The sequence below is a fragment of the Engraulis encrasicolus genome, chromosome 24, assembly GCF_034702125.1.
Source record: "Engraulis encrasicolus isolate BLACKSEA-1 chromosome 24, IST_EnEncr_1.0, whole genome shotgun sequence".
Taxonomy (NCBI): domain Eukaryota; kingdom Metazoa; phylum Chordata; class Actinopteri; order Clupeiformes; family Engraulidae; genus Engraulis; species Engraulis encrasicolus.
The window spans coordinates 23,355,751-23,380,660 of record NC_085880.1 but is presented as its reverse complement, the minus strand read 5'-3'; the positions used below and the strand labels follow the sequence as shown (position 1 = coordinate 23,380,660).

At 40.7% G+C, this 24,910-nt stretch overlaps 2 protein-coding genes across 2 annotated transcripts in view; one reads left to right on the top strand and one right to left on the bottom strand.

Annotated features, from left to right (window-relative positions):
- Positions 1 to 4,236, bottom strand: part of arfgef3 (ARFGEF family member 3) — a 53,461-nt gene extending 49,225 nt beyond the window's left edge. The window contains exons 1-3 of the mRNA XM_063192261.1: positions 3,892 to 4,236; positions 2,327 to 2,378; positions 476 to 557 (exon numbers count right to left, since the gene is read on the bottom strand). Of these exons, the coding sequence (XP_063048331.1) occupies positions 476 to 557; positions 2,327 to 2,378; positions 3,892 to 3,976 (219 nt within the window). The 5' untranslated portion in view covers positions 3,977 to 4,236. The remainder of the gene's footprint in view (positions 1 to 475; positions 558 to 2,326; positions 2,379 to 3,891) is intronic.
- A 2,844-nt stretch (positions 4,237 to 7,080) lies between these two features.
- Positions 7,081 to 24,910, top strand: perp (p53 apoptosis effector related to pmp22). The gene is made up of 3 exons (XM_063191400.1): positions 7,081 to 7,414; positions 18,662 to 18,802; positions 22,734 to 24,910. The coding sequence occupies exons 1-3, from the start codon at positions 7,210 to 7,212 to the stop codon at positions 22,946 to 22,948; spliced, it is 561 nt and encodes a 186-aa protein (XP_063047470.1). The 5' UTR covers positions 7,081 to 7,209; the 3' UTR covers positions 22,949 to 24,910.

Here is a 24,910-nt window from a genome sequence, read left to right as displayed (position 1 = left end):
TCAACAGTTTTTTAAATAAGAAAACCTAATAATTGAATTTTATTATTGTAGACAAAGACTGCCAAGCCTGAATACTATCAGCCGTGGAAAAGCAAAACAAAGTTTTGCAGTAGCTCTGATCTTCTGTGTGGTAGAAAACTTTTCTGTTCTGTTTCTTTTGTTCATGTAAAAAAAATGTTTTATAAGTGTAATGGGTGCAAGCAGAAGAGGTGGTGGCTTGATGTTAGGAGGCTGATCTTTTGTACGCTCATAAAGAAACAAATAAACGTCATTCAAAAAAGTCATCTTTAAGTTCTGACCTTCCTTGAGATAGAACAGGTGGAAGCGGCAGTGGTCAGAGCAGACAAAGCAGTCGAAACTACAAGCTACAAAAAACAGTCCAGTTTCCTACAACTTAACACATCTGGAAAAGATGAGCTGCATGAATGAGAATCTTCACATGACGTGGTGGTTTGATGTGAGTGGAGGCCTTTACCTGAATGCCAGTGAGAGCCGTCTGAGCCAGCTTGGTGCTCCTGGACTCCAGTGCCAGTCGAAGAGGTAACAGACATCTGTCTCTGCACAAAAGAAAACACACTCAGGTACAGCCAGGGGTGTCGTACAAGGGGGTAAAGTGTGACTGAGTCACCAGGGCCCTGTGTATATAGGGGGCCCACAGAGTGTTTGATTTATGTGGCTGGGGGGTCCATTGGAGCTGATTGTACATAGGGCCCACTTTGCTGCTACTCCCCTGTGTACAGTACTCACAGGCATGCAGTGAGGAACAAAGAATGGACACCACAGAAGGGGTGCTTGAGATGACATTAGGCTACTTGCTGAAATCTGGGCTATAATGTCTTACATTTAGAAGGAGTATATTTAACAGAATAGAGTGTCATTAAGGGAGCAAGAAGCCACAGTAAGTACATCCTGCAGCGTACATCATTACTTCAATAATGAGGGATATTGTCATTTGCAATGTTTTGCCATGTTGTAATGCCTTCCTAGCTTTGGGAGCATTGGGATATTTCTTGTTGTTGTTGTGGTGAGCTAAGCAATTTTGAGTTTTGGTATTTGATACGCATTAAAATGCTTTATTGCAAAACTGCTCATAAGAGGCTTCATCTGACATCATTAGACAGACTAAGCTCTGCAAAACAACAGCTGCCAGCAAAAATAAGCATAATCTACTGAATGCTGCTTTCCTGGTAGTCTGGCTGTCCTAAGTAGACCTTTGTTTGGAGCCAAGATCGGTTGTAGTATTCAAGGGCCATGATGAGGATCTTGGGTCCTACACAACTCCAACTCCTGGCCTGTTTATATACTGTACAGTATTGAATATTAGTTGCTTTTATGGCCTTATTTTATAGGACAGCGTGAGATGGGAGCGAGTGGGAGAGAGAGGAAGCGAGTGGGAGAGAGAAAGGAAAGATCAGGAAATGGCCTCAGGTCAGAATTGAACTCTGGTCCCTGGCATTGCCCTAACCGTCTGAACTCCGACCGGGGCCTCTCTCCCAAACCCTCAACTGAGCGGCCTGGTCTTTTAGTTCACTTACCATCCTAGCACGTCTGCCTCACATGTTGGAGGTTTGCTGTGAGGTCAGTCATGGGATCGAGCCCTGGCAGGCGGACCTAGCATGGTGACCTCAGTGACATGTGCATTGGCAACAATGCCCGATACGGTCTCCTCATACATCTTTACATATCAAAGTATCCATCAAGGGTGTGTGATCCAAGCAGGGGGAACTTTACACTGCTGTTATTATTGTATAAATATTTAATGAGGAAAAAGCCATTGTACCGACCACCAATCTACACCATGCATTACAAATTCATAGATAGATATGTTAGGACAAAGCCACTCAGGCCGTTCATCATTGTTACACTGTGATAGCTGTGGCCTAATGGTTAGGCTAGTTGGTCTAGTAATCAGAAGCTTGCAGGTTCAAATCCCATATCATTTGACTTGACTTTGATTTGACAAACTAGGGCACATCATGCATGGCCAAAGAAACCCTGAGCAAAGCACCTGAACTCACATTGCTCTAGGGACCAGTCCAGAAGTGTCTAAAATCCAGTTTAGAATTAAAACCCTGCTACCCCTCCAGCACAAGAGCACCCCTGAGTAACTGGCCTACCTGTCTTGAGAAAAATTACAATCAGCTGATGTAGAGCTGGTTGGATCAAAGTTGTGGCTGGGTTCTGAACCCGGGATTGACAGTCCCTCTGCCAGGGACTATAACCAATAACCCTGTAAATAATTTGTAGTTGCTTTGGATAAAAGTGTCAGCTCTGTGTAATGTAATGTACTGTAGCACTCAACTCCACAAAAGATTTGCATTCTTACCTGAGCATGGAGGGCAGGATCTTGGCCGAGCCATTCTGAGCGTCCAGTGTTTCTGTCAAGACAGTTGGAGAGACAGAAATAGGCAAATATTAAATATTAATCTTTAACAATTAAGTGTTCTGGATATACAAATAAAAAAATACCCCTCATTCTGTTTCAAGAATACCTCTTAACTGAACATCCCACCCCCTTTCTTATCTTATCGATTGCATTTAGCTGAAACTTTTCCAAAGCAAGAGGACATGCTCAGAAACATACAGTGCGTGAGGAACAATATAGAGTACATGGGCATAACCAGGTTAATGCAGATGTATAGGTTTAGCTTTGTTTATTAAGGGAAACTGCCTCAGAAGTAAACCATTTTCACAATCGTCTTGAAGTTTAGAGTAAACCTTAATGTTATAGCAGCTGGTAGCTTTTTCCATCATTGCGAGACAACGTTTGGACTGGCATTGCTTCATATGAGCCGAGGGCAAGGCTAGATGACTTGTTGTGAAAGAGCACAGCATGGAAAAGCACACAGTACACAGTACACAGGAACAGTTGGTAGTGTAAAGGGGTGGGGTATAAAAAGCTTAGGTTGTCAATTTTTTCAATTGTGTACTAAGGCTACTGCACAGTCAAACATGTTGATGTACAGTAGTGACCCATCAATAATGGCCATAAAAAGAAAGAACAAAATCCTTATAAGGGGAGAAATACCACCGACAGACATAATGATGAGCACGGTCACATTGCTGAAACAGGCAAAAGGCAAGGGTGACTCATTCAGTGGTGATGCTTAGTTGGCCACAGGTGCATGATGATGATTAATATAGGCTATCAATAAAGATTGGGTCATGTAAACTCACTGACAATTTGGCATGGTGATGCAGTCATATGCAGCCAAAGAACTGATTTCACTTGATTTCACACCAATATTAAAGGAGAGTTTGAAATAATTTGGGGAAACACCATATGGTGATTTGTCTCAATGCATCTCCATAATGCACTTTATAGTAGGCTAAAAAACACATACAAGGTTCTTATGACAGAGTCAATAAGATTTCCAACCGTTTCCACCTGGATTGTAGTATAGGTGACTGACTGAATGAAGAACAATGGAAAGCAACAGTTTGTTTAGACCTATAATTGGATTCCAGCTCAACCAACGGGGCTGGAGCACACCAAATACTAGACTATAATAAAGAGCCAAGAAAACATTGGTAAAATGTAGCCCAGACTTAGGTGCTGAAAGATCGAAGAACGATTGAAATATAACGCATGCAATATAATAAACTTCAGTGTTGGTGTCTATCATCCAACTTTTACTGTAATCGACTAGCCTGATTTGAATAGCCCATTGAAGTGGGCTCGATGCAGTGGTGAGATGTTGTCATAGGGGAAAGGATCAGAATGTAAAGCCTGACAAACATAGAGTACGCCTGCACCTCAACATATTTTTGTTACAATTAACTTGGGCGTTGCAGGGTCACAGATCAAAGTGCTACATAAATTCGCCTCGCACGCATCATACATGACAAGCGCTACCTCTGTGACAGGTAGACGCGCAGCTGCCAACTCACCGCTAGCAAGAGTGCAGGCATCCCGGATGGCTTTGTACTTGTGTCCAGAGGCTTCCTTGTGTAGCTTTCGCAGTATGTCTTCCATGACCACCTCGGCTACAGATGGAAATTGCTAATGTCTAAAGGCACAATCACAAGCGCAGCATCCTTTCGCAGTTAGGTGAAGCGCCTTACCACAGCCGCACCAAATGCAGTGACGTGAGCCCACACGTCAATTCCGTGTTCCACGGGAAGCTCAGCTATTGTTTACCACCGGGGAAAAAAGACATTGACAATAATTTCGACAAGGGCTACAGGCTTTGCGCTAACAACTGCTAGACAGTATTTATATCACACTGTGACTGAATCCAAATACAACACTCTCGAGTGCAACGTATGGGGATGAGATTTTCCGGCTGACAATCTGACCAGTGCCAAACTCCGGCGGTGGAGTAGCCTATGCAACGGGACTGGCATTTGCAGTAATATTCGGCCCGGTATGACTGTGAGAAATATCAAGACCTGACCAACACTTCACTGTAAAACTACTGTTGTGGCATCTTTTTCGGTTTTACAAACATGAGCTGTATGGTTTTGAAGTGACTATTCCTAAAGTATAGACCTGTAACTTCCTGACTCCATTTCAGGTATTCTCTGCGCCCGCATGGGAAGCGTAAAGTGCCATTTCTGTTGCTACCTTATCTTTAAGCCACCGCCTACTGCATTTACCTACGCGCACCACCAGGAGGCGCATGTGTTGGTGAGGTTGATAGTAATTTCTCTGTGCGTGTGCAATTATAAAATTGCTTGTTTGGTTAATAAATGAAGGATAAAGTCTACGCTTGTTTGAACATAATTTTCATAGTAGGCTAACAGACATACTGTGGATTTCAAAGCCCTCCTAAGTGTCTGGATCACTGGATGTCTTGGGCCCTGACAACATAAAAATAGCCAAGTCTATTTGACTGCATGCAGTAGGCAAATAAAGTTTAACATTTTCACAAAAACACTGATATTATAAGCCTGTGTTATACATTTTATAACCTAATATTATGCAGGCCTATACTAATTATATTCTAGCCTAATATTCCTATCCAAAATCTAAATTAGTTTAATTATGCTAGAGTGCATACTTTGAAAATGAAGTCTAGTTATTTAGAAATGTAACAACAAAAGCTGTAGTCCATTACAATCTGAATCGCTATTAAACAACATTATGTAGGCCTATAGAAATCAGCTTGGCTTATCCTGTTCTCAATTTTCCACAACAGACTGGTGTAACAAAATGTTAGTTTACCCAGGTTGGTAACTTGCAGCAGACACTAGATGGGGTGAGGACACTGAACTAGGGCCCAACTGCGAAGAGTCTCACCCATCCCGGACGTAATAGTGGATGGAAAGACCAAAGAACTTGCTAAGAACTAGGAAGTTTGATAGTTTTCTAAGAACTGGGAAGTTTGGTCGTTTTCTATTGACTTTGCTTTCTTTGTAACATATTCCTGTTCAATTTTGGAATGTGTGCACACAAGTTAGGAGAAAAACAATGCATGGATATCATTTTCATAAACAATGGTTTGGCACACACATCACAGAAACTCTGGGAAGAATCGGTGCTCTATCAAATTTTTTTTGGCTGCCTCATTGAGATGAGTAGTCTGCTAATAGCTCTAACCCAACCCCAAACCGTAAGCCATTAGTGGGGATCTAGAATGGCCCGCAGGCCGTTTACGGGCTCGATATAACATGTTTTGTGATATGGCATGTTTTGTAAAGCAATCTTAGAGTTATACAGTGTTATATTTTCAGGGGACCTGGTGAAGGTTGGGTCTGTTGTAAAGCACCTTCAATATAGGCCTTAAGTGCAGGGTGAAATCCTGGTTTGTGTTCATAGTATGGCTCTTTACGGGACTTTATAAAATTTGAAGTGGTCCCTCGAATGAAAAAGGTTTCCCACGCTTGCCCTAACCCCCTGACCCAGGCCAGGAGTGGTTTGCGGGCCTATAGTTCAGCTCGACACGTACAGGAGATCATATCGAGAGGTCATGCTCCATGACCACAAAAGGTTCTCTGTAAACTCTATTTCCACATGTGAAATAAAATAAACTACTTTTTGCTAGGGCTGTGACGATATTGATTCGAATCGTGATACACAGTCACAATATTGCATCGTGCAGTATCATGCAGTGTCCTTTCAAAGTTCTGTTACCCTTTAGTCCAGAAAACAACCACATGATATGTGATAGTGCTTCCAAGCTTCAAATCATCATATTATTATTTTGAAACTTCTATGTACTGTATAAACTAGTTTTTATTTGAGTTTTTATTGTATAATGTTGGCAAAGGTGAAAAAAGAAAATGAATGAAGTAAATATCGCAATAATATATGTATCGCCCAATGCATTATGATAGTATCGCACCATGGCATGTGTATCGTGATGCGCATGGAATCGTGAACCCCTTGCCAGCACCTCTACTTTTTGCAAAAAATACAGGTTTATGTGTGTTTGTGTGTGTGTGTGTGTGTGTGTGTGTGTGTGTGTGTGTGTGTGTGTGTGCGCACGCACGTGTGTGTGTGTGTGTGTGTGTGTGTGTGTGTGTGCGTGTGCGTGTGTGTGTGTGTGTGTGTGTGCGCGCGTGCATCCAAGTGATTAGAGAGTTGGTCTTTCAATCTAGGGGTAATAGGTATGAAATTCCACCTGACCTCCCCCTACACCTCCATCCGTGGTTAAAGTCAGTTTTCCAAGGTCCAGGGAGGAGGGGGAAGGCAGAATTTGTGCATCATTACATTGGGGGAGGGGGCTTTCAGATGACTTTGTCCCTGACCCAGCCAAAGCTGTCAGTGGTCAAGACGGAATCAGTCTTGTGTTATTCAGTCTGCCATAGGGTATTTGGTCAATTAATTGAACACCTTGACATTTTTCAACAATCTTAATGAGATGATCGATTTCCAAAATGAATGCATGTTTTTATGGATAGCAAACGATGGGAAACTGGGCTCACTCTCTTTCTGTGATGATAGGGCAGACACTGGCGTGTCTGTCAAGGGCCCTGTGGTACTGAAAGAGTTACAGGCTGAGGCTTGGTGTTATCTGAACCTACTGTGCTGGGCGTGGGTGGGGCAAATGACTGTTCTGTTGTTGGAAAGCCTACGGCTTGCCCCCACGCCCCCTTGGTCGCCGCAGGTTTTTTTCGTGGTGTGCGGGTCAGGTTACACCTTGGGTGGAGTAACCTGGTATATATACAGAACAGCTCGATGAAGTGCAGATAAGGAGAGAATTTCGAGGAGTTCCGAGACAGTACGCGTAGTCAAAGGTGTCCTCCTTCTGCTGAGATTAAACCATGTTTCGTTGCGGGATTGCGTACCCACGGTGCAGATGGATCTTGCCGCTGCTTTTGCTTTTTGCCATTATTTTTGACATCATTGCGATCGCAGCCACGTCCGGATGGGTGGAAGACGAGGACGCCAAGTCGCACTACGCGAATATGTGGACACAATGGCGCGGCAAGAATGATGCTTGGCTGAGCAAGTCGCTGATGGAACATCGTAAGTGGTCTAACCATTGCAAAATAGCCTGTAATTGATTAGTAAACAACGCCACAATGCTCTGATAACCTGACATATAGGTGACAGTGCTGCGTTTTGTCACAGGAATGTCGGCTACAGGAGTGTATTGGGGTTGTATAGGCTAGGAATCCCACCTGTTGGCTCGGTTGTCCAAGGTCGAATGTCGAATTGAAAGTTCAAATGAAGCCACATACAGTTACTAACTCGTCGCTCCATGTTTTGTTCTGTCAAGGCATTCCTTGGAGGGGAGATCAACTTTTCTTTTTCTTCAAAGTAAACGTGTCAGCTGCGCCAATAGTCAACAGTGAAAATAGTGACGTATGCCCCCCCTTTGCAGTTTATTCAAATAGGAAAGGTGTATTTCATTGTGTGTAGGCTAAACTTGAAAGACAGTACTGATTTAAGAATGTAAAAGACTACTTTACGCATGGTCAGGATATTCCTTGGATTTGGTGATTTTACCTTTCTTACCAGCCTCTTCCTTAAACATTCCTACATGTTTATATAGTTTCTTCAACTGTGCTTCAAATTGAAAAATTACTGAAAAAAATGAGTCACGTCCGTGATGTCATGCATTATGTTATTGGCATTCTATAATAGGCCTACCACTACAAGTGAAGTGAAATTTGATTATAACCAATTCCTCTATTGAAACAACTCTATCATACATGTACAACAATGCTATTACATTTCCCCACGACTCTTGTGGTAAATGAGAAATAATTCTGAATATTTACTGTATGCCTACTCAACATAGAAATGACATGTAACATACCAGTGTCTTGCAAATGTCTGTCATTACTGACCATATTTTGATGCTACTTAACTTAACCACAGTATGGTGTGTTTGGTGTCCCTCTGGAGAGTCAAATTAGCCTACTCTAACATGGCGTAGGCCCTTCTCTACAGCTCGTTTACCATATAGAGTAGAAAATGGTACACTGGCCCAACAGTGAAATTACCGTAAGACTATCTTCCAGTGGGACCAAATGTTGTCTGAATGGAGTGAATTCAAAGAGTAGTCTGTTTCTACTGTGCTGCCTTGTGAAAGTGCATATAGAGGTGGACTGTTCCTTTAAGCTGCACCACGTATCACATTGTGTTACAGAATGCCCCTCACGCACTGACCTCAGCCTTGTGAAAGTGCATGGGGGTCAAATGCAAGTAGGGTCCTCTTCTCTTCGATGGTTTTCCATTTGTCATGTCCTTTGTAATAACACATGGATGTGACCTGCTCCCAGGGGAGTGAAAGGATTCCAGACAGCCCCGTGATTCATCGGGTCTGACTATGAATGTCTAAGCCATGACACACAGATAGTGGACTAAACTGTATATGATGTCATTGGTGATAGGCAACAGCAGTTTTCGTTTTGTGGTCAACTTTCTGTCGTTATCCAAGGGTAGGGGGTGGCAAAATGGTCACTGTACATTATAATAATAGCCAGCTTCTGATATGGTAAGTAAGCTTACAGGTGCTTTGAGTCCACAACATTCCAATACACTTCGTTGACAACAGTTTGTTTGTGGGGCTTTTTAGCCTTTATTTGGAAATGACAATGAAGGTGGAGATTGTGTGAGAGAGATGGGGCAGGGTTGGAACATGACCCAGGCCAGTCTCGAACCCAGGTCTTGAACCACAGCACCCCCTGAAAGAACTTCTCAGGGTTTTTTCCTGGGATTCTGAATATCTGTCATCAAAACATACAGTATATTGCAAGTGTATTGAAGTATTGCGCATTGTCAGTAACATACAGACACCAATTGAACATAGTGGCTAGTAGTCAGCTGTCAGTAACTGACTTTCAGTTTCTAGTTTAAAGGTCCAATCAGTGTGATTCTTTTTCATATATATTCCAAGAATGTATATCTTATCATGAATATACATGTACTGTAATATTTCATGGCTTGGAAATTTTGACTTTTCAATCATGAATAGTTGGATCCTCTCCATGCTAATGCGCCATTTTGAGGATCACATTTGTGAAAGGGCAGCGGAAATGTGGGAAATAAACTACTTCAGTTACACACTGGGCTGGTAGCTCTTTCATGTGGATGGGATTAACAGCGGTCCCATTCAGTATTTGCTGAAAAAACTGAAATACATCATAACAACATCACTCTGACATAATAGAGAGTCTTCAGTAACAGATTAAGAGAGTCTTCAGTAACAGATTAAGAATTTGTCATTTGTTTATCTACTACATTTTGACCACTGGGTTGATGATGAAATTCATAGGAGACAGTTTTGAGAGTGATGGCACATGGGTGGGTTTCTGTCACACCTGCATGCAGGTAGCGTCTGGGCTGAGTCAGACGAGGTGTGGCGGCTGTTGCAGCACAGCCACACCCGATACAAGTGAAAGGGAGGACTGTTGCCGGCGTCATGAATCAAATTGAAGTATCATCCAATGTATCTGTGACGCACAATTTACTGTTAAGGGATGATTACCGGAGAAAAAAAAAACATGACAGTTGCTCAACTCCCTCACATGTAGGCAGACAGGATGAAAACACTGACAAACCAAGGAGAGGAAGTGGAGTAGATTGGAGTTTACTATTGTGATGTAGACATTGCTCAGTGTTGTGTTTGTGGAAAATGCTGTAGACATTAAAGCAGGAAATGAAAACAGACTGTTGTGAAGGATTTTTAACCATCTCTCACAAAGGCATTTTAATAATAATAATAATAAATAATATTAACTTGGTTTTATATAGCGCCTTTCAAGTAACCCAAGGTAATGTAGTGGAATACATATTTGAGGCGAAAACCAGTGGTGGAAACTTGTCTGACCAGCTACACCTATCTGTAAGAGCTCTGAGCCTGCCTGCCACAGCACGAGTTGCTTCAGGGTAAGGTGAAGGGTGTGCTGTTCTGATGAACAATTGGCAACTCCAACTGAAGATAAAATGAGGTAGATACAGGCGGCTTGATTTGTTTATGTGCTGATCTCACCCTGGTTTACTGACAAGCAAGTCTTCAGAAGTTCATGTGCCAAGAGCATTTTGAGTTGTATGTAGGCTGAATGTCTACTTTTCTAAGCTTTTCAAGATACCCCACACAGGGAAATCTGATAATATTTGAAGGTTGGGCTGGGCGATATGATGTTATATATCGTTATCGTGGTAGAAAAGTGTCTATTATGCCCTTTCTCCTCTATCGTTTCTGTCGTGATAAACTAACTTTATCAATTATTATAGCTAATAAAGTAATCCATATTGTGATATATGTTTTTTTCCATATCGTCCAGCACCATTTGGAGGCCTTGTGGCCATTTGATATTGTGCAAATGTTAAATAACCAAAACTCATGAAGTGATTTACAATGAACTGTGAAACTACAGAGTCTTGCCAGATTAAGACTTGGTCATTACAGTTTTGTTGACAATAAGGTTAAAACAGAGGCTCTGCAGAAAGGGGTTTAATAACAGTAGGAGATACCGCTCTGCCTATGTATTCTACTGACACATGCGTTTGTTTATTGTGGTATCTTTCAAATGGTTGGTTACATAATCTTGGCATGTCAAATGGAGACACTCCTGTCATGTCTCCTATCACCTTGGCAGATATGACAGTCGTATATGTGAAAGAGGAAGGGCTGAACTAGGACCTTAAAAACACCCGGGCCTATTTTTGCTACATCTGGCCCCTCACACATACATACAAGAAGTTTTCACACTACAGTATGGATATCCTGCTTGACTCCGTCCACTGTCTATATTGAAGATATCAGAGTTGTTTATAAAGTAGAAGTAGAAGCACTTTTACAAATTTAATTACAACAGTGGTATGCTATTACATGGTTTCAAAGTATAAGTACTTGATTACTCCATGATTTCGACTTCGTAATAGGCCTAACATAGCCTGGGCGAAAGCAGTCTGACTGTCTGGAACAAACTAAGAGGAATCTGTTTCCATGGAGGGTGGGACCTTACTCTGCAATTTAAATTCATTGGGGTTCAAACCCTTAACCAATGGACAATGTACTCCGCGGGTGAGTTCTGCGTCAACACTCTCAACTGTTTGCTGATTGGCAGAACCGTGAACGAACCAAGCTAGGCAGGTTGGCCCAGACAACTGAATGGAGCCAAAGTCTTAGGAAGTACGTAGGATGGCGTAGCTAGGCTAGGCCTAACATACTACTAGTGTTGTAATTACGTCTGTAAGAGTACTTACTTCTAATGTATACAACTCAGGAAGATACTGTATACCAATGGGTGGCACCCTCTTGACTTTGGGGCCAGTCCCTATACAAAAACAAACAAAAAAACCAACAGTATTGGACCCTGGGGACGGTCTGCCCAGCGGGAAAATGCCCTGATAGTGCAGCCCTGGAGAGAAGTGCTGTCTGAGTAAAGCTCTTAGACATTCCTGCCCGATATAGAGCTGACCATTCCTGCCTGATAGAGGTTACAATGTAGTGCTGTTATGCAGGACTCTGAAGACTGGTTAAACATTAACGAAAAGTGGTTTGTTAGGTTCAAACCCTTAACATTTGTAAATATGAAACACCTGAAATGAAAGACACAGAGAATCCTTAATTAAGTTTCAAACCGGCTTGGAGAGCGGATGGGGAGAACCGTCAGCTACCATTTTCCCCACTCGTTCTACCCGCTGTAATATCTCCAAGCCATATTTATTTAGGAAATGTCCCTGATTACAATTTTATCTCTATCCGCTAAGGGAGAAGGGGGGCGTACCCGGATAGAGATTAATTCATTCACACACACACACACACACAAACATACGAACAGGCCTTGGCCCAGCTCTTTGTTGTGGTAAAGTGGCAGACAACCTAATCTCAGGAATGCCTGATACAGAGACAGAGACAGAGTCTCCGCACAGTTCAGTAATTTACTCTGAACTCTCAAACAAGTCAAGAAAGGCACATTTGTATAGAAGCAAAATGTTTGAATCATAGCTATAGAATAATTAGGCTATAGGATAACATGTTTATACAGTTCCAACATTTCCCCCTGTTTATTCTATATAGAGGCAAACATTAACATCATCCAGTGATCACTTCAAATTATTTTTTCTTTAAATAGGTACACTTAGAGGCCCCGAGCATAATCCCCTGGGTCAGGGAACAGATCAGGGACCTGGATGGAATCGTCAGATTGGTGTGGAGGCTCATGGTCTCCACCAACAACATCATCATAGTGTCATCGACATCACTATCCTGTCTAGTTAGAAGAGCATATAGGTTTGACATTTTTTCTTCCATTTGTGCAATGGCAGTGGTACTAAATCTGGTGCACAACACTCTAATACAAAGAATACAACAACATCCACATAACGTGAGGATCGCCGCAAATATTGCAATAGACATGATTATGGACGCTGCCAACTGTTTGTATTGGCCAAACATGTCAGAGGAACCATCCCACACTGAAGTATCGACCCCGGAGTGGTCTCTCATTTTCTTTTTGGTTGAGGGATCCCAGTCCCTCTATCGCCCTGGTGAGACTTCCGTCATCTGCCGTATTGTTCGGTATGAAGGAACAACATTGATAACCAAAAATAGAGCACACACTCCTATCGGCCAAAAGCATATCAACCGCAATACGAGATTGGAATGCGATTAGGCAGGTTGCCTTCAGTTGTTCATGGATGGCCCTGAACTCGAATTCAGTTTTGTTGCCCAGCGCCTGCACATTATAGTGGATGTTGTTCATTCTGTCCATATTTTTGTTTATAGTACACCACCAACATACAAATGATTCAAACCCTGATGCAATTTGATTCCACATTGTAGCTCTCTTATGTTTGTTTTAGGTTAGGTTAAGGGGTGAAGTTTCAGAACAAGGTTTCATTTAACATGTGCCCTATACACATATTTGTTTAATGCACTGATTAATCCTAAAATATCTCTCCTGTTTGAGACATGTGCCATCCACATGACTCAATAAGACTTAAGTAATTTCCGAAACAGACTTTGAGCACAGTAAATGATGAGAAGTAAACATCTTCCAACACCCTCCAGTTCATGGGTGCATGAGTGATTCTACGATTCCCCTACGCTTTTGGCAAAAGCAAAAAGTCAATTATCAGTATTTTTCCCAACTAAATGACCTAGATGTTTACATAGTGCCAAACAAACAAATTGCGAAGCTTAATCTTAATAGTTAGTGGAATTGGCAAATCAAATCCACGGACTTAAAAGTGTAGCCGAATCAGAGAATCACTCGCATAGCCTACATCAAGGCAGGCTTTTTCAAACATTTGTTTAAAAAAAATACACAGACATTAGTTTAGAGGAGGTGCACAGATTAGAGAGCATTATAATAGAGAGGAAACAAAAAATGTTTTGTTAGTTTAGACAAAACAAAAAACCCAAAGCCGCCCAACCATTCTCTCATAATCTATAATCAAAATAAAATAGATAGCTCTACATTCCCGGGGAACAACAATTTATCAAGAGCAAAATTATGAAAAAGAAAATTACTCTGGTCGGTATCTGACTATTTTGGCTCACGTTTACATTACAGTTCCTTACAGAATAGGCGATAAACGCAAACTGACAACATGTGGTGTTGACCACATAGTTCATCCAATATAGAATGTAGAAGAAAAATTAAGAAAAATTAAGCATGCCGTACAAAATGACTATACCCATAGTATTAGCTGTCTTTACATGATAGTTAGGCCTGCATAAATCACTTTGTAACAGAACTGAAATATATTGGCATGCAGTCCTCACTGTCCTTTTGTCATGAGGTCATGGTGATATAGGGGCCTAGCCCAACTCCTGCCAATAATGTCAGTACATTCAAAAATGTATTTTGTAAAAATAAAAAATTTGAGTATGAGTAATATTTGAGAATCCAATAATATTTGAGAATCCAATAATGGATTATTATTGAGAATCCAATAATAATCCAATAATCCAATGCATTGTCATCACCCAGACATACAGATCACTAGATGAACCAATCAAAATGTAAGAGATAAAAAGAAAGAAAACACAACTGCCATTGTAAAATACGCAACTTTAAAAGAAAAATGAAACAAACAACCAGACAGACCCTTTATCTGGTATAGAGGTCAGACCTTGTCTAACTTTTAGGTCAAACTTTCCATGGTTTGAAAGAAAGAAAAAAAATAACAGTTGTCATTTTATCAAGTGTTATAACTAAAATTATTACCCAATTGAAACAAAACAAACTCTGGGAAAATCTTGTGAAACTTATCAAATTAAAAACAAAATTCACTTAACCTAGCGATCATTTGTATTGTCTAGGTTCCTTCCATTCATATCAGTTGTGTTTCAGCTCGTTTCCATAACACTGGGCCTGTTCCTCAAAGAACAAAATATATATATTTAAATATATATATATAGGGAAAACAACTTTCCTTCATGTACACTCAAGCCAGATCAATTTGAAATCATATCAGAGCAAAAAATGGTTGACTTCATGTATCGGTTACATAAAACATTTTGTAACAGAACTAAAACCTTATTGGCAATCAGTTTTCACTTTGATTGCAAGTTGACGACTGAAATGAAAAGACAGAGAGACAACTGTCTCTTTGTTTATAAATCAAACAAATGAAAATATAAGGATCCCAACGTCATCAAATTCAAACTTTTAAAAGCAAATAGAGAACATTGACATGTCTCATCACACACCATGTGAAGCAATGTTCACACTTACAGTATTAAACTAATGACAATGATAGATATTTAACATAACTTTAAGCTTTGGTATTGTTTTATCTAGGTCGGTGTTCAGTTTTTTTTTTTTTTTTAGGTCTTATTGTCTTTTCAGTGACAAACAGGTGGTTTAGCATACACTGTTGGAGGTTTCAATATTAAGAGTCTTTCTGTCTCTGCCACAGAAATTTGCATGTTGATAGTTTGGGCCTGCTGTGTCTGATAAGGGTTGCCTGCAGAAGACCTTGGGCTACTTAGAGAGAGCCTCTGAGCCTTTTAATATCTATCCGAGCTAATGTAAACATCTACACATAGGACACTGTTATCTTTGCTGGGGTGATTTTGTCAAGCGCCTCTGTGTATTCAGAGTCTAGTTTTTTTCTGGTTTATCAGAGTCAACATTGTCATTAAAATAAAGTTCCAGATCATAATTGCATTGGAAATGTATTTGAGAACTACTACCCAACTTTTAGGGTTTTTTTTTTTTTTTAAACCAAACCCATGATCCATTGATCAATAACTCATCAAAATAGAACATAATAAGGCAAGAAATTCGATGAAATAAAACAAAGAAATAAGTCATAGTTAAACGTCAATCAAAACAAAATGACAACCTAAATTTCTAGAAATGTTCAGCACATGTGACCTAACTCTCAGACCAGGTCCAAATTAGGTTTACTCACAGCACCTTTGGGCCATCAAATAACGCCTGCGTTATTTCAAGATCTCAAACCCATTGTTCTTTTAAAAAAAATAAGAACAAGGAGAAAGCTTCATCTATTCTTTAGAAGAAACAAAGACATTTTGGTACTGTAAATCATGAAAGCAAACTCTTTTGCAACTACACTACACTACCATGACAGTGCACGGGGCCTTTAGTAATACATTATGACTTGGTCATTGCCATTCTGGTAACAGCTAATTTATAATGCCGTGTCTTAAAGGCTTAAACATTAACATGTTAACTTTCAATTGAAAATAGTAAAGAAACAACATAACTCCACAACCCTGTTTTCTCCTAATCAAAAATAAATGGGTAAGAATGTGTGGAAAAACAAAATCATGACAAAATCCTACACCTCAAAGTTGAATTTTAGAATAAAATAAAAGGCTTATTCTTATTTTAAAAATGTTGTTTCAACATGTGCACTCCCAAGCTCCAGCTAACTCTGAACACAATAGAGTACCTTCACTAAACACTCAAAAAAAATTCTTCCACTCTCAGACATATTTAGGCACTCACTCCACAGATACACACGTACACTCCACAGACACATATACAATCTTTCTCACACACACAGTGGGGTGTCCCACTAGGACAATTCATACAACAAATAGGGCCCACACAGACAGACAAACAGATATCCATATTACTTGCCTTGTATGACACAGTGTTATACAAATACAATTATTATTATTATTACTATTATTATTATTATTATTATTATTATTATTATTATTATTATATGGTAGGCTATCTGAGACATTAACTGCTCAGTGAGTAATCCAAATGGCTGTCATTTTCACACTAGTTTTGCTATTTTTGCTATTTCCTGCATTGCAGTGCGGCTAGCACCAGAGTCACAGAGGAAACGTACGGGGGTCCCTTTGACCAGAAGGGTAATTTCAGGTCTAATTTTTTTTCTTGGTACAACAATCCCTCTAAGTTTAGAACGACGTCTACCTCTTCCACATCCCCGCCCGTTTCCTCATAATCATCAAACCAGTCATCGGCCGAGGGGCCATGCCCGTACGGTCGATACTGGTGCTCTCGGTCTAGTCAGGAATTTTGGTGTTGGCCTCGACGTTGGCCGTGATAGTTTTGGTGTTCATTGTAGTGTTCCTGTTGGCCCTGCTGGCCAGGCCATAAATGTTAGGTTTGTTGTAGACAAATTTCCATTAAACCCATAGTTTTTTACCCAGTAACACAGCGGTGCTACTGCACTAGGATTTTCTCTATGCACAATTTTCCAGTCCTTGCATTGCATTTCAGCAAGGAACTTTTCACTTATTTTGCTGTTACTGCCCCCCATTTTGTCTCTATGAATTTAGTCCAACGTCACAACACCTACAGTGCCTCTATTGTTGGATACACTTTTCAACAAGATAGCGATCAACGATCGTTTGTGGTAAGATTCACTTCAACCTCACAGGTGGAATCTTCTTGCATACAGGCTTCCACAAAGACTCGCTATTTGAACCTTGTTGTATTGGTATGAAACGTATTACCGAGTGGTAATACGAATCCTTTCACGCACACTTTCTCTCAACGCAGAGAACACAGAATTTAAACTAGTTTCTCGTACTAGGGGAGTCTGCCCTCCCTTTACGTTTACCTGATAGAGTCTAGAATTGTCAGGGTTTTGTCTTCTCTTATTTTACCGTCTTTTCATTCAATCCTTTTTAAATAAAAATAAAAATGTAGGCCTACTCACGATTCTCTGGTCTTTTCAAGATTCCCGTCAACCGTCGGATCCCAGCCTGCGAGGGAGAGACCAGTCCCGGAAACGGGTCTTAGTGCTGTGGCCACAGACTTTCCTGGTTCCCTCCTCGCGTGCTGGAATCGTCGGGTATCTTGGGATCCGGTTCTGAAGGACCAAGTAAATGTTAGGTTCAAACCCTTAACATTTGTAAATATGAAACACCTGAAATGAAAGACACAGAGAATCCTTAATTAAGTTTCAAACCGGCTTGGAGAGCGGATGGGGAGAACCGTCAGCTACCATTTTCCCCACTCGTTCTACCCGCTGTAATATCTCCAAGCCATATTTATTTAGGAAATGTCCCTGATTACAATTTTATCTCTATCCGCTAAGGGAGAAGGGGGGCGTACCCGGATAGAGATTAATTCATTCACACACACACACACACACACAAACATACGAACAGGCCTTGGCCCAGCTCTTTGTTGTGGTAAAGTGGCAGACAACCTAATCTCAGGAATGCCTGATACAGAGACAGAGACAGAGTCTCCGCACAGTTCAGTAATTTACTCTGAACTCTCAAACAAGTCAAGAAAGGCACATTTGTATAGAAGCAAAATGTTTGAATCATAGCTATAGAATAATTAGGCTATAGGATAACATGTTTATACAGTTCCAACATGGTTGATTTGTAACTCAGATTGATCATAGTGCACGTTTCCCTGTTTGGGGTTGGGGGGAGGGGGAAGGGGACTGAAAATGATGGATGTCAAGATGTTTGATTCAGTACATTCATTCAGTACATTCAGTGATTCAGTACATTCATTCATACAGTGCATTTCATTGTCACTAGAATTGTGAATAAATGTTAAGACAATTTTAGTTGGACCAACACTGAGTATTTAATGCAATTCTTGTTAATTCAAGTGTTGAATTAACACTGCAACATTAGTGTTCACAGAAAGACACCTGACCTCTCCTCTCCTCTCCTCTCCTCTCTCCTCCTCCTCCTCTTCTCTTCTCTTATCTCTCCTCCTTCTCCTCTCCCCTCTTCTCTCCTCATCTGTCCTGTCCTCCTTCTTCTCCCCTCCTCTCCCCTCTCCCTCTTCCTCTCCAATCCTCCTCCTCCTCTCTCCTCTCCTCTTGCAGCATGGGCCCAGGCTGTGGCAGCTCTGATGATCATCGGTCTCCTCCTCCTCATCATCGCCTTCATCATCTCCTGTATCGCCCTCTGCTGCACCCTCAACCTCAGCCTGACACCCTTCATTGGCCTGCTAGTCTTCCTCACAGGTAAGGACTCTCACTAGCTAGGACACTTACTGTACATCAAATATGCATTGTAGGCCATTGTACTGAGATACGGATGCTGACATAATGCGCTGCTATGACCGCTTGAGCTACTGAATGCTGAAATTGGCAGAAATTCTCCTGCAGCCTCTTGCTGCCTACTCACTCTTTGCAGAAACCACTCAACATCATCACAACATTGCTATGACAATGCGAGGAGTCTTAGGTGTTAGGATTAAGACTTGGTCATTATCATTTTGGTGACAATACGATGTTAACAGAGGCTCCCCATTCAGTTGTTTACTATAAAGTGCTGATAGAAAGTCTACATGTCATGTTTGGAGCCTTTCAGTCTATTATGATCTCCACTTGTGTACCAGGAAAAGGCTGGATAATCATAAGATTATACAAAACTACAGTATCTCGGCTGTTAATATGACACTCGTTTGTATCTGTGGTTAAACACCCAAGAACTTGTTAAAAGAATCCGGTTATTAAGGATGCTGAAGTTGGTTGACTTCTGTTTCGTGTTGTCTCTCAGGCACAAGGGAGGACGTTTAATCTCAATCAGCAATTCAAGTAGTCACATTCTCTAACATTAGCCATTGGAAAATGTCTAGCATGTTGTGTGGGAAAGCAAATCTTCCAAGAGACAACCCTTACTATAATTTATGTCCATACTGAAGCAGTTGTGGTTTCTGATTCAAACCATACCAACTGCTGTAGGCACCAGTGCTCATGAGTCGGGTTTGAGCAACAACAACAACAAAAAAAAGAAAGAAAAATCCTTCCAACTATAGCCTCATAATGCTCACTGTTACACCAATGAAACGCTTTATTAATTGAAAAAAATAGTAATGTAGTACTTAGACAACTATGGCATTACACAGTTTTTAGAAATAGATCTACATTATGACTTGGTTATTGCCATTCTGGTAACAACACACTTTATAACAGGGGGCCATGTCTTAACAGATAAATGTGAAATACTGTGAATTGTAAATTCATTTGATGCCCCAAATGACACTGTCTATAAAGGGACGTGTCAATGACAGTGAGTACAGTCATTTGGCCCCGTTGATCTCTGTGGTGGGACAAAGAGGCTTGCAACCCACTTGCTACATATGAAGCAACAAATCTGTCACGATTTTATGTACAACCAATCAGAGGCCAGACTCTCTGTCTCTCTGTCTCTGTCTCTGTCTCTCTCTCTCTCTCTCTCTCTCTCTCTCTCTCTCTCTCTCTCTCTCTCTCTCTCTCTCTCTCTCTCTCTGTGTCTCTCTCTCTCTTCTCTCTCTCTCTCTCTCTCTCTCTCTCTCTCTCTCTCTCTCTCTCTCTCTGTGTTTTTAAAGAATGCGGTTTACTCACTGTTTACTGAATATGTCTGAGAGAAGTCTTCCCGCATACATTTTTGGGTGTTCTGCTGTGGAAGGGTTATTTGCATGCAACCTAGACTGTGCTTGCAGTAAAAACCAGCACATGGATCATTCTCTGCAGTTAGGTCTACTGTGTTGGTATACTGATGTCAACGACATGTTATGCATGCTATAATCACTCTGTGCCACAGTGCAAAGATATACTATACTTTTCAAACACAGTCATTCAGTTTGTGGTCTTGTCTCCTCCCTAAAGTGTTTACATTGCCATATATAGATTAGCCATATACATCATACATCATACAACAAAACATGCAATTTACATGCAGTTTTATTTTAAACCACAAAAGGCACAGCTTTGAGGCTTACAACCTTGCCATTTTTTTGTGAAGTTTTATACTAAAAAACAGGAAATATCAGAGACGAGTAGAGAAAATTCAGGTATATAAGTTAAAACACCTAATCCCCTCTTATTTAATCAATTAACTACTGTGAGAGCGAGGTTATTAAAACTTTTGCAAGCTGAGAGAAGATTAATCACAATAGCTGACAGTTGAGTCTTTCTGTGTGTGTGCACTGAAGTTAATCCATGTGTTCACATGTATCCATATTTTTGTTCTCAACGGCCAGTAAAAGAAGTGGGAGTGGAGCAGTAGCATTCCTGTCAGGGCCTGTTTCTGTTTCTGTGTTCAGCCTGAGCTGAGTCTGAGCTGAGCAGCAGCCAACAACACAAAGAGAGAGAGAGAGAGTTAAGACACGCCTCTCCATGGAGCTATAAACTACTCGTTACCATGGCAAAAAACAGGTTGCACTCAGACTGGGGGGTGAGTCACTGTGGTGATAGTAACTCGTTGTGTTGAAAGTTGAGAGGTCTCTTTAGGAGGCTTAGGCTTTATCGGGCCTTCTCGGGCCCTCCTGCTCTTCCATGGTTTCGTTACATTTCCAGCGAAGTAAATAAGGACTAGGAAGGGAAATGATTTCATTTTAGTCTAGTTACATCTTCTGAGTAGGTTAAAGATGAATCATCATTTGTCTTTGTTGTTACTTTTGTACAACAGCTACCTACGTAAGACATTGGAAGTCCAGAATTTCAACAGAAGGTTGCCATTCTGTCTAAGCACTAAAAGATTAAGAAATTATACGTCTCATAATTGCATTAAACATACTGCAATACGGGTTGTGGGAACGTTGACATCAAGCCTTGCCAATTTGCCAAGCAATACTGGATGGCAGCGATGAAAATCCAACCCACCTACTGTACAAGTACATACCAGTTTGATTAGCTAGTATCATGCAACGACTGATCTCCCCTCAGGCAAGGGTGTAGCTTCCCACAGCATTCTGCTGGAGGAGCGGCCACTCCCTAAACAGGGTTGGGCTGTTATTATTCACACACATGTGAAACATTCACTCCCTTATGTGAACTTTGGTGCACAGTGTGATGATTAGAAGGCTACAGAAGCAGGGTTGCCAGATTGGGCAGTTTCCCGCCCCATTTCGGGCTGTTTAGGGTGACCATCTGTTGGTAAAAAAAACCTCTTGGGCAAGGTTTGTTGTGTTAGATTTCTGGCCGTATCAAAGTCCAATCTCACGCACATCCAGATGCTTTTCGGGTGCAGGTTCAAAAGACGTTCAGCTCATAAAATGAAAAAAGGAAAAAACCGCAACACCGATGCTCCCATTTACTTCATTTTAATGTGACGTTTCGGGCCACCCCGGCCCTTCCTTAGACATAAGAATGAATCTTATGTCTGAGGAAGGGCCGGGGTGGCCCGAAACGTCACATTAAAATGAAGTAAATGGGAGCATCTGTGTTGCGTTTTTTTCCTTTTTCTCATTTTATGAGATTTATGGCCGTAGAAAATCAAAAGAATTATTTGAAATTCGGCGGGATTTAGTGCAGGGTGTGTGTGTGTTTTTTTTTAGCATATGGGCTGGAAATGATCAGTCACATCTGGCAACCCAGTATAGAACACACACCCAATGTACAACAAGTCCTAGTGTGTTTTACTAGTAATTGTATTGTGTTGAATGACATGGTCATTCTTTTGGTACAGTCTGTCTCTTGCAGTACTAACTCAACACAGAGTCAAAAAATTAAACACCCTCAGTGGCGGTCCCACTCTCTAAATGTGTAATTAACACTGGAACATTTACTGTGTATCTGTCAAAACTGTTCTGTATCATGACTAATGGTCTGAATTCAGCATTAATTTGATGAACTGTTATGCTGTGTATAGAAAGTGTAGAGAGTGACTATTTTACTTTATTTTGCAGTATGTTTTTCTTCATCTTGATAAACCCATTCCTGTCCAAAATGTGTCATTATTCCCTAAATTAAGTATTTCACCCATCCCTAAAGTACTCATTAAGAGTAGAGAGGATGTGGGGGGACAGTATGGTTTCAAAGACATTTCGCTGTTACAAACATCAAAGTGATGAGATGTATCGAAGTTTTGAGTTCAGCATTATTGATAGGTTTTTGTTGTTAAATGTTGCTCTATGTTGTGTGATCAGAGCTGTAGATATTGACTTATTTCCCCCACTCTGCTCCACAGTCATCCTGCAGATCATCGCACTCATCATCTACCCCGTCAAGTTCAACGATGACTTCATCTTTGAGGGCCACTACGACTACACCTGGGCCTACGGCTTCGGCTGGGGGGCCACCATCTTGGCCATCGGCTGCGGAATCCTCTTCTGCTGCCTGCCGCGCTATGAGGACGAGCTGAGTGGCCTGGCCAAGACAAAATACATCTACACATCCTCCTAACCTCCCCCAAAAAACCCTGCACCCCGTTTCTCAAAACAAAACCATTGTTGCTAACCTGCGGTGCGTTTCTCTCTGCGTTTAGCAACTTGCTTGGTTGTAATGCAGTTTCCCATTGGCTACGTAATAAGTGGCTAACTGGTTAGTGTCGATGCTTTCGAGAAATGGGGTCCAGAACCCTGTTTCCCAAAAGCGTTGTCGCGAACCACCTAGCCACTTAATTGGTTGCCCATGGAAAATTGCAAAGCAATCAAGTAATTCACTGATGTAGTTAGAAACGGCGTTCTAGAGGAGCCCCAGTTACCAACTTACTTGGTTTCCGATGAGAACTTGTATTGCAAACAATGCTAATCAGCAAGCTAGCAACTGTGCTGTTAGGAAACACACCCCTGTTCACCACGTCCTTACCGTCACTGTCTCTTCTATGGCAGCCAATGGCAGCCAGTGGGACAGAAATATTATGCTGTACATCTTTTTTAAGACACTGTTAGATTTAAAAAAATAAATATTTAGAGGTAATTCGAAGTAGAGCATTTTCTCTCGGATGTCCAATGCTTGGTCTGCAGCTTTCTATGTTTTGTTGTTTTTTGTTGTTGTTGGTCTTTTGTGTGCTCTTCTGTGCAGAACATGGAAAGGAATACCCTGTAGGTATAGGTAATAGGTGGAGTATTGTGGTTATGTTGTGTTATCCTTTTGGTCTGTGTGTTTTGAGTTATTTGTGTGTGTAGTTGAAAACTGTAAAAACTGAAAAAATGTGTAAATTGCCTGCCCCGGTTTTAGCTGTTCCACCTAAACGTCACACCTGCCAAGTTCTACATCATTCCAATGGTTCATAAGTGCACTTATAAAGTTTTCCACCAAAAGAAGGAAAATAATTACAAATTACTCAGGCTGGGGTGGATGTCATTCATTGAAAAGAAAAAGAACCAACATATGTGTAATGATATGTGGATCTGTTGACTCAATATGAGTATGTGAGAACAACTTCATAAAGCACACTAAAATTATTAGGGGAAATGTCTAAATAGGTCCGAATGTGTACTCGTGTTGCCTTCTGTGTTTCCATGAAATCCTTTAAGATGAATTTGGACATTTTCTGATCTTAATGGCCACTATAGTCTCACTATAATATGCCATTAAAATGTTTTGTGCTCCATAGAAACAACAGCAGGCCTGCTAATTATTGTTAAATGAAATCTTTCTAACATAGTATTGACAATGAGTAAATATTAAGTTTCTCAAGAAATGAAACAATATATTTTTTCCAGATGATTGATTTAAAAAAAGTACTATGCAATGTATTTGTTGGTGTGTTTCTGTATGTACTGTATGTCTTTTACTGTATGTGTTTTGTTACACTCGTTTGACATACCTGGATGTCGCACAATGATGATGCAATATGAGTGAGAGTGAAAGGCGACACTAAGGGCATAATCTGGCCCAGGTATTAAAGGTTTTTTTTTTACTGTTATTATTTTCATTTTATTTTTATTTTAAATTATAGATTTGTTATCTACTTTCATGATAGAACACATATGTGGTCACTGTTTCTCATATGGCCACAGGGGGGGACGGGAAGAAATCATGTGTCCTTTATTCCATTAATACTTTTTGTAAAACTCAAGCACAGTCCCTTTTACTCACATCATAGCTGAGAATCACCTCTTGATCTCTGTAAGATGTGTGAGATCTTTGACGGGCTAGAAAGGCCTCTTCCTTAGTCAGTTTTTTTACTTTCATTTTGAACACTAATATCCAGAATGTGCCTTAATGTAGATGCATAATAAAACATTGATGTCCTCCATTCCGATGTTTGAATGTTAACTTCCATTCGAAAACCATGTTTTGTCCCCAAGATGTATTTTTTTTCACAAGATATATTGGCATAAATGCAATTGAGGTCCTAGTTTTGAGTCTGTTTGCAGAAGTTTGTTTGTATTTTTATGCAATAAAAAGTTACCAAGA

Bases quoted from the DNA above. Each gene is read 5' to 3' on its own strand.
- perp (XM_063191400.1), top strand. From the start codon at position 7,210: ATGTTTCGTTGCGGGATTGCGTACCCACGGTGCAGATGGATCTTGCCG. The intron at 7,415-18,661 runs GTAAGTGGTCTA...CTCCTCTTGCAG, and splicing joins CAAGTCGCTGATGGAACATC to CATGGGCCCAGGCTGTGGCA. The intron at 18,803-22,733 runs GTAAGGACTCTC...TCTGCTCCACAG, and splicing joins CCTGCTAGTCTTCCTCACAG to TCATCCTGCAGATCATCGCA.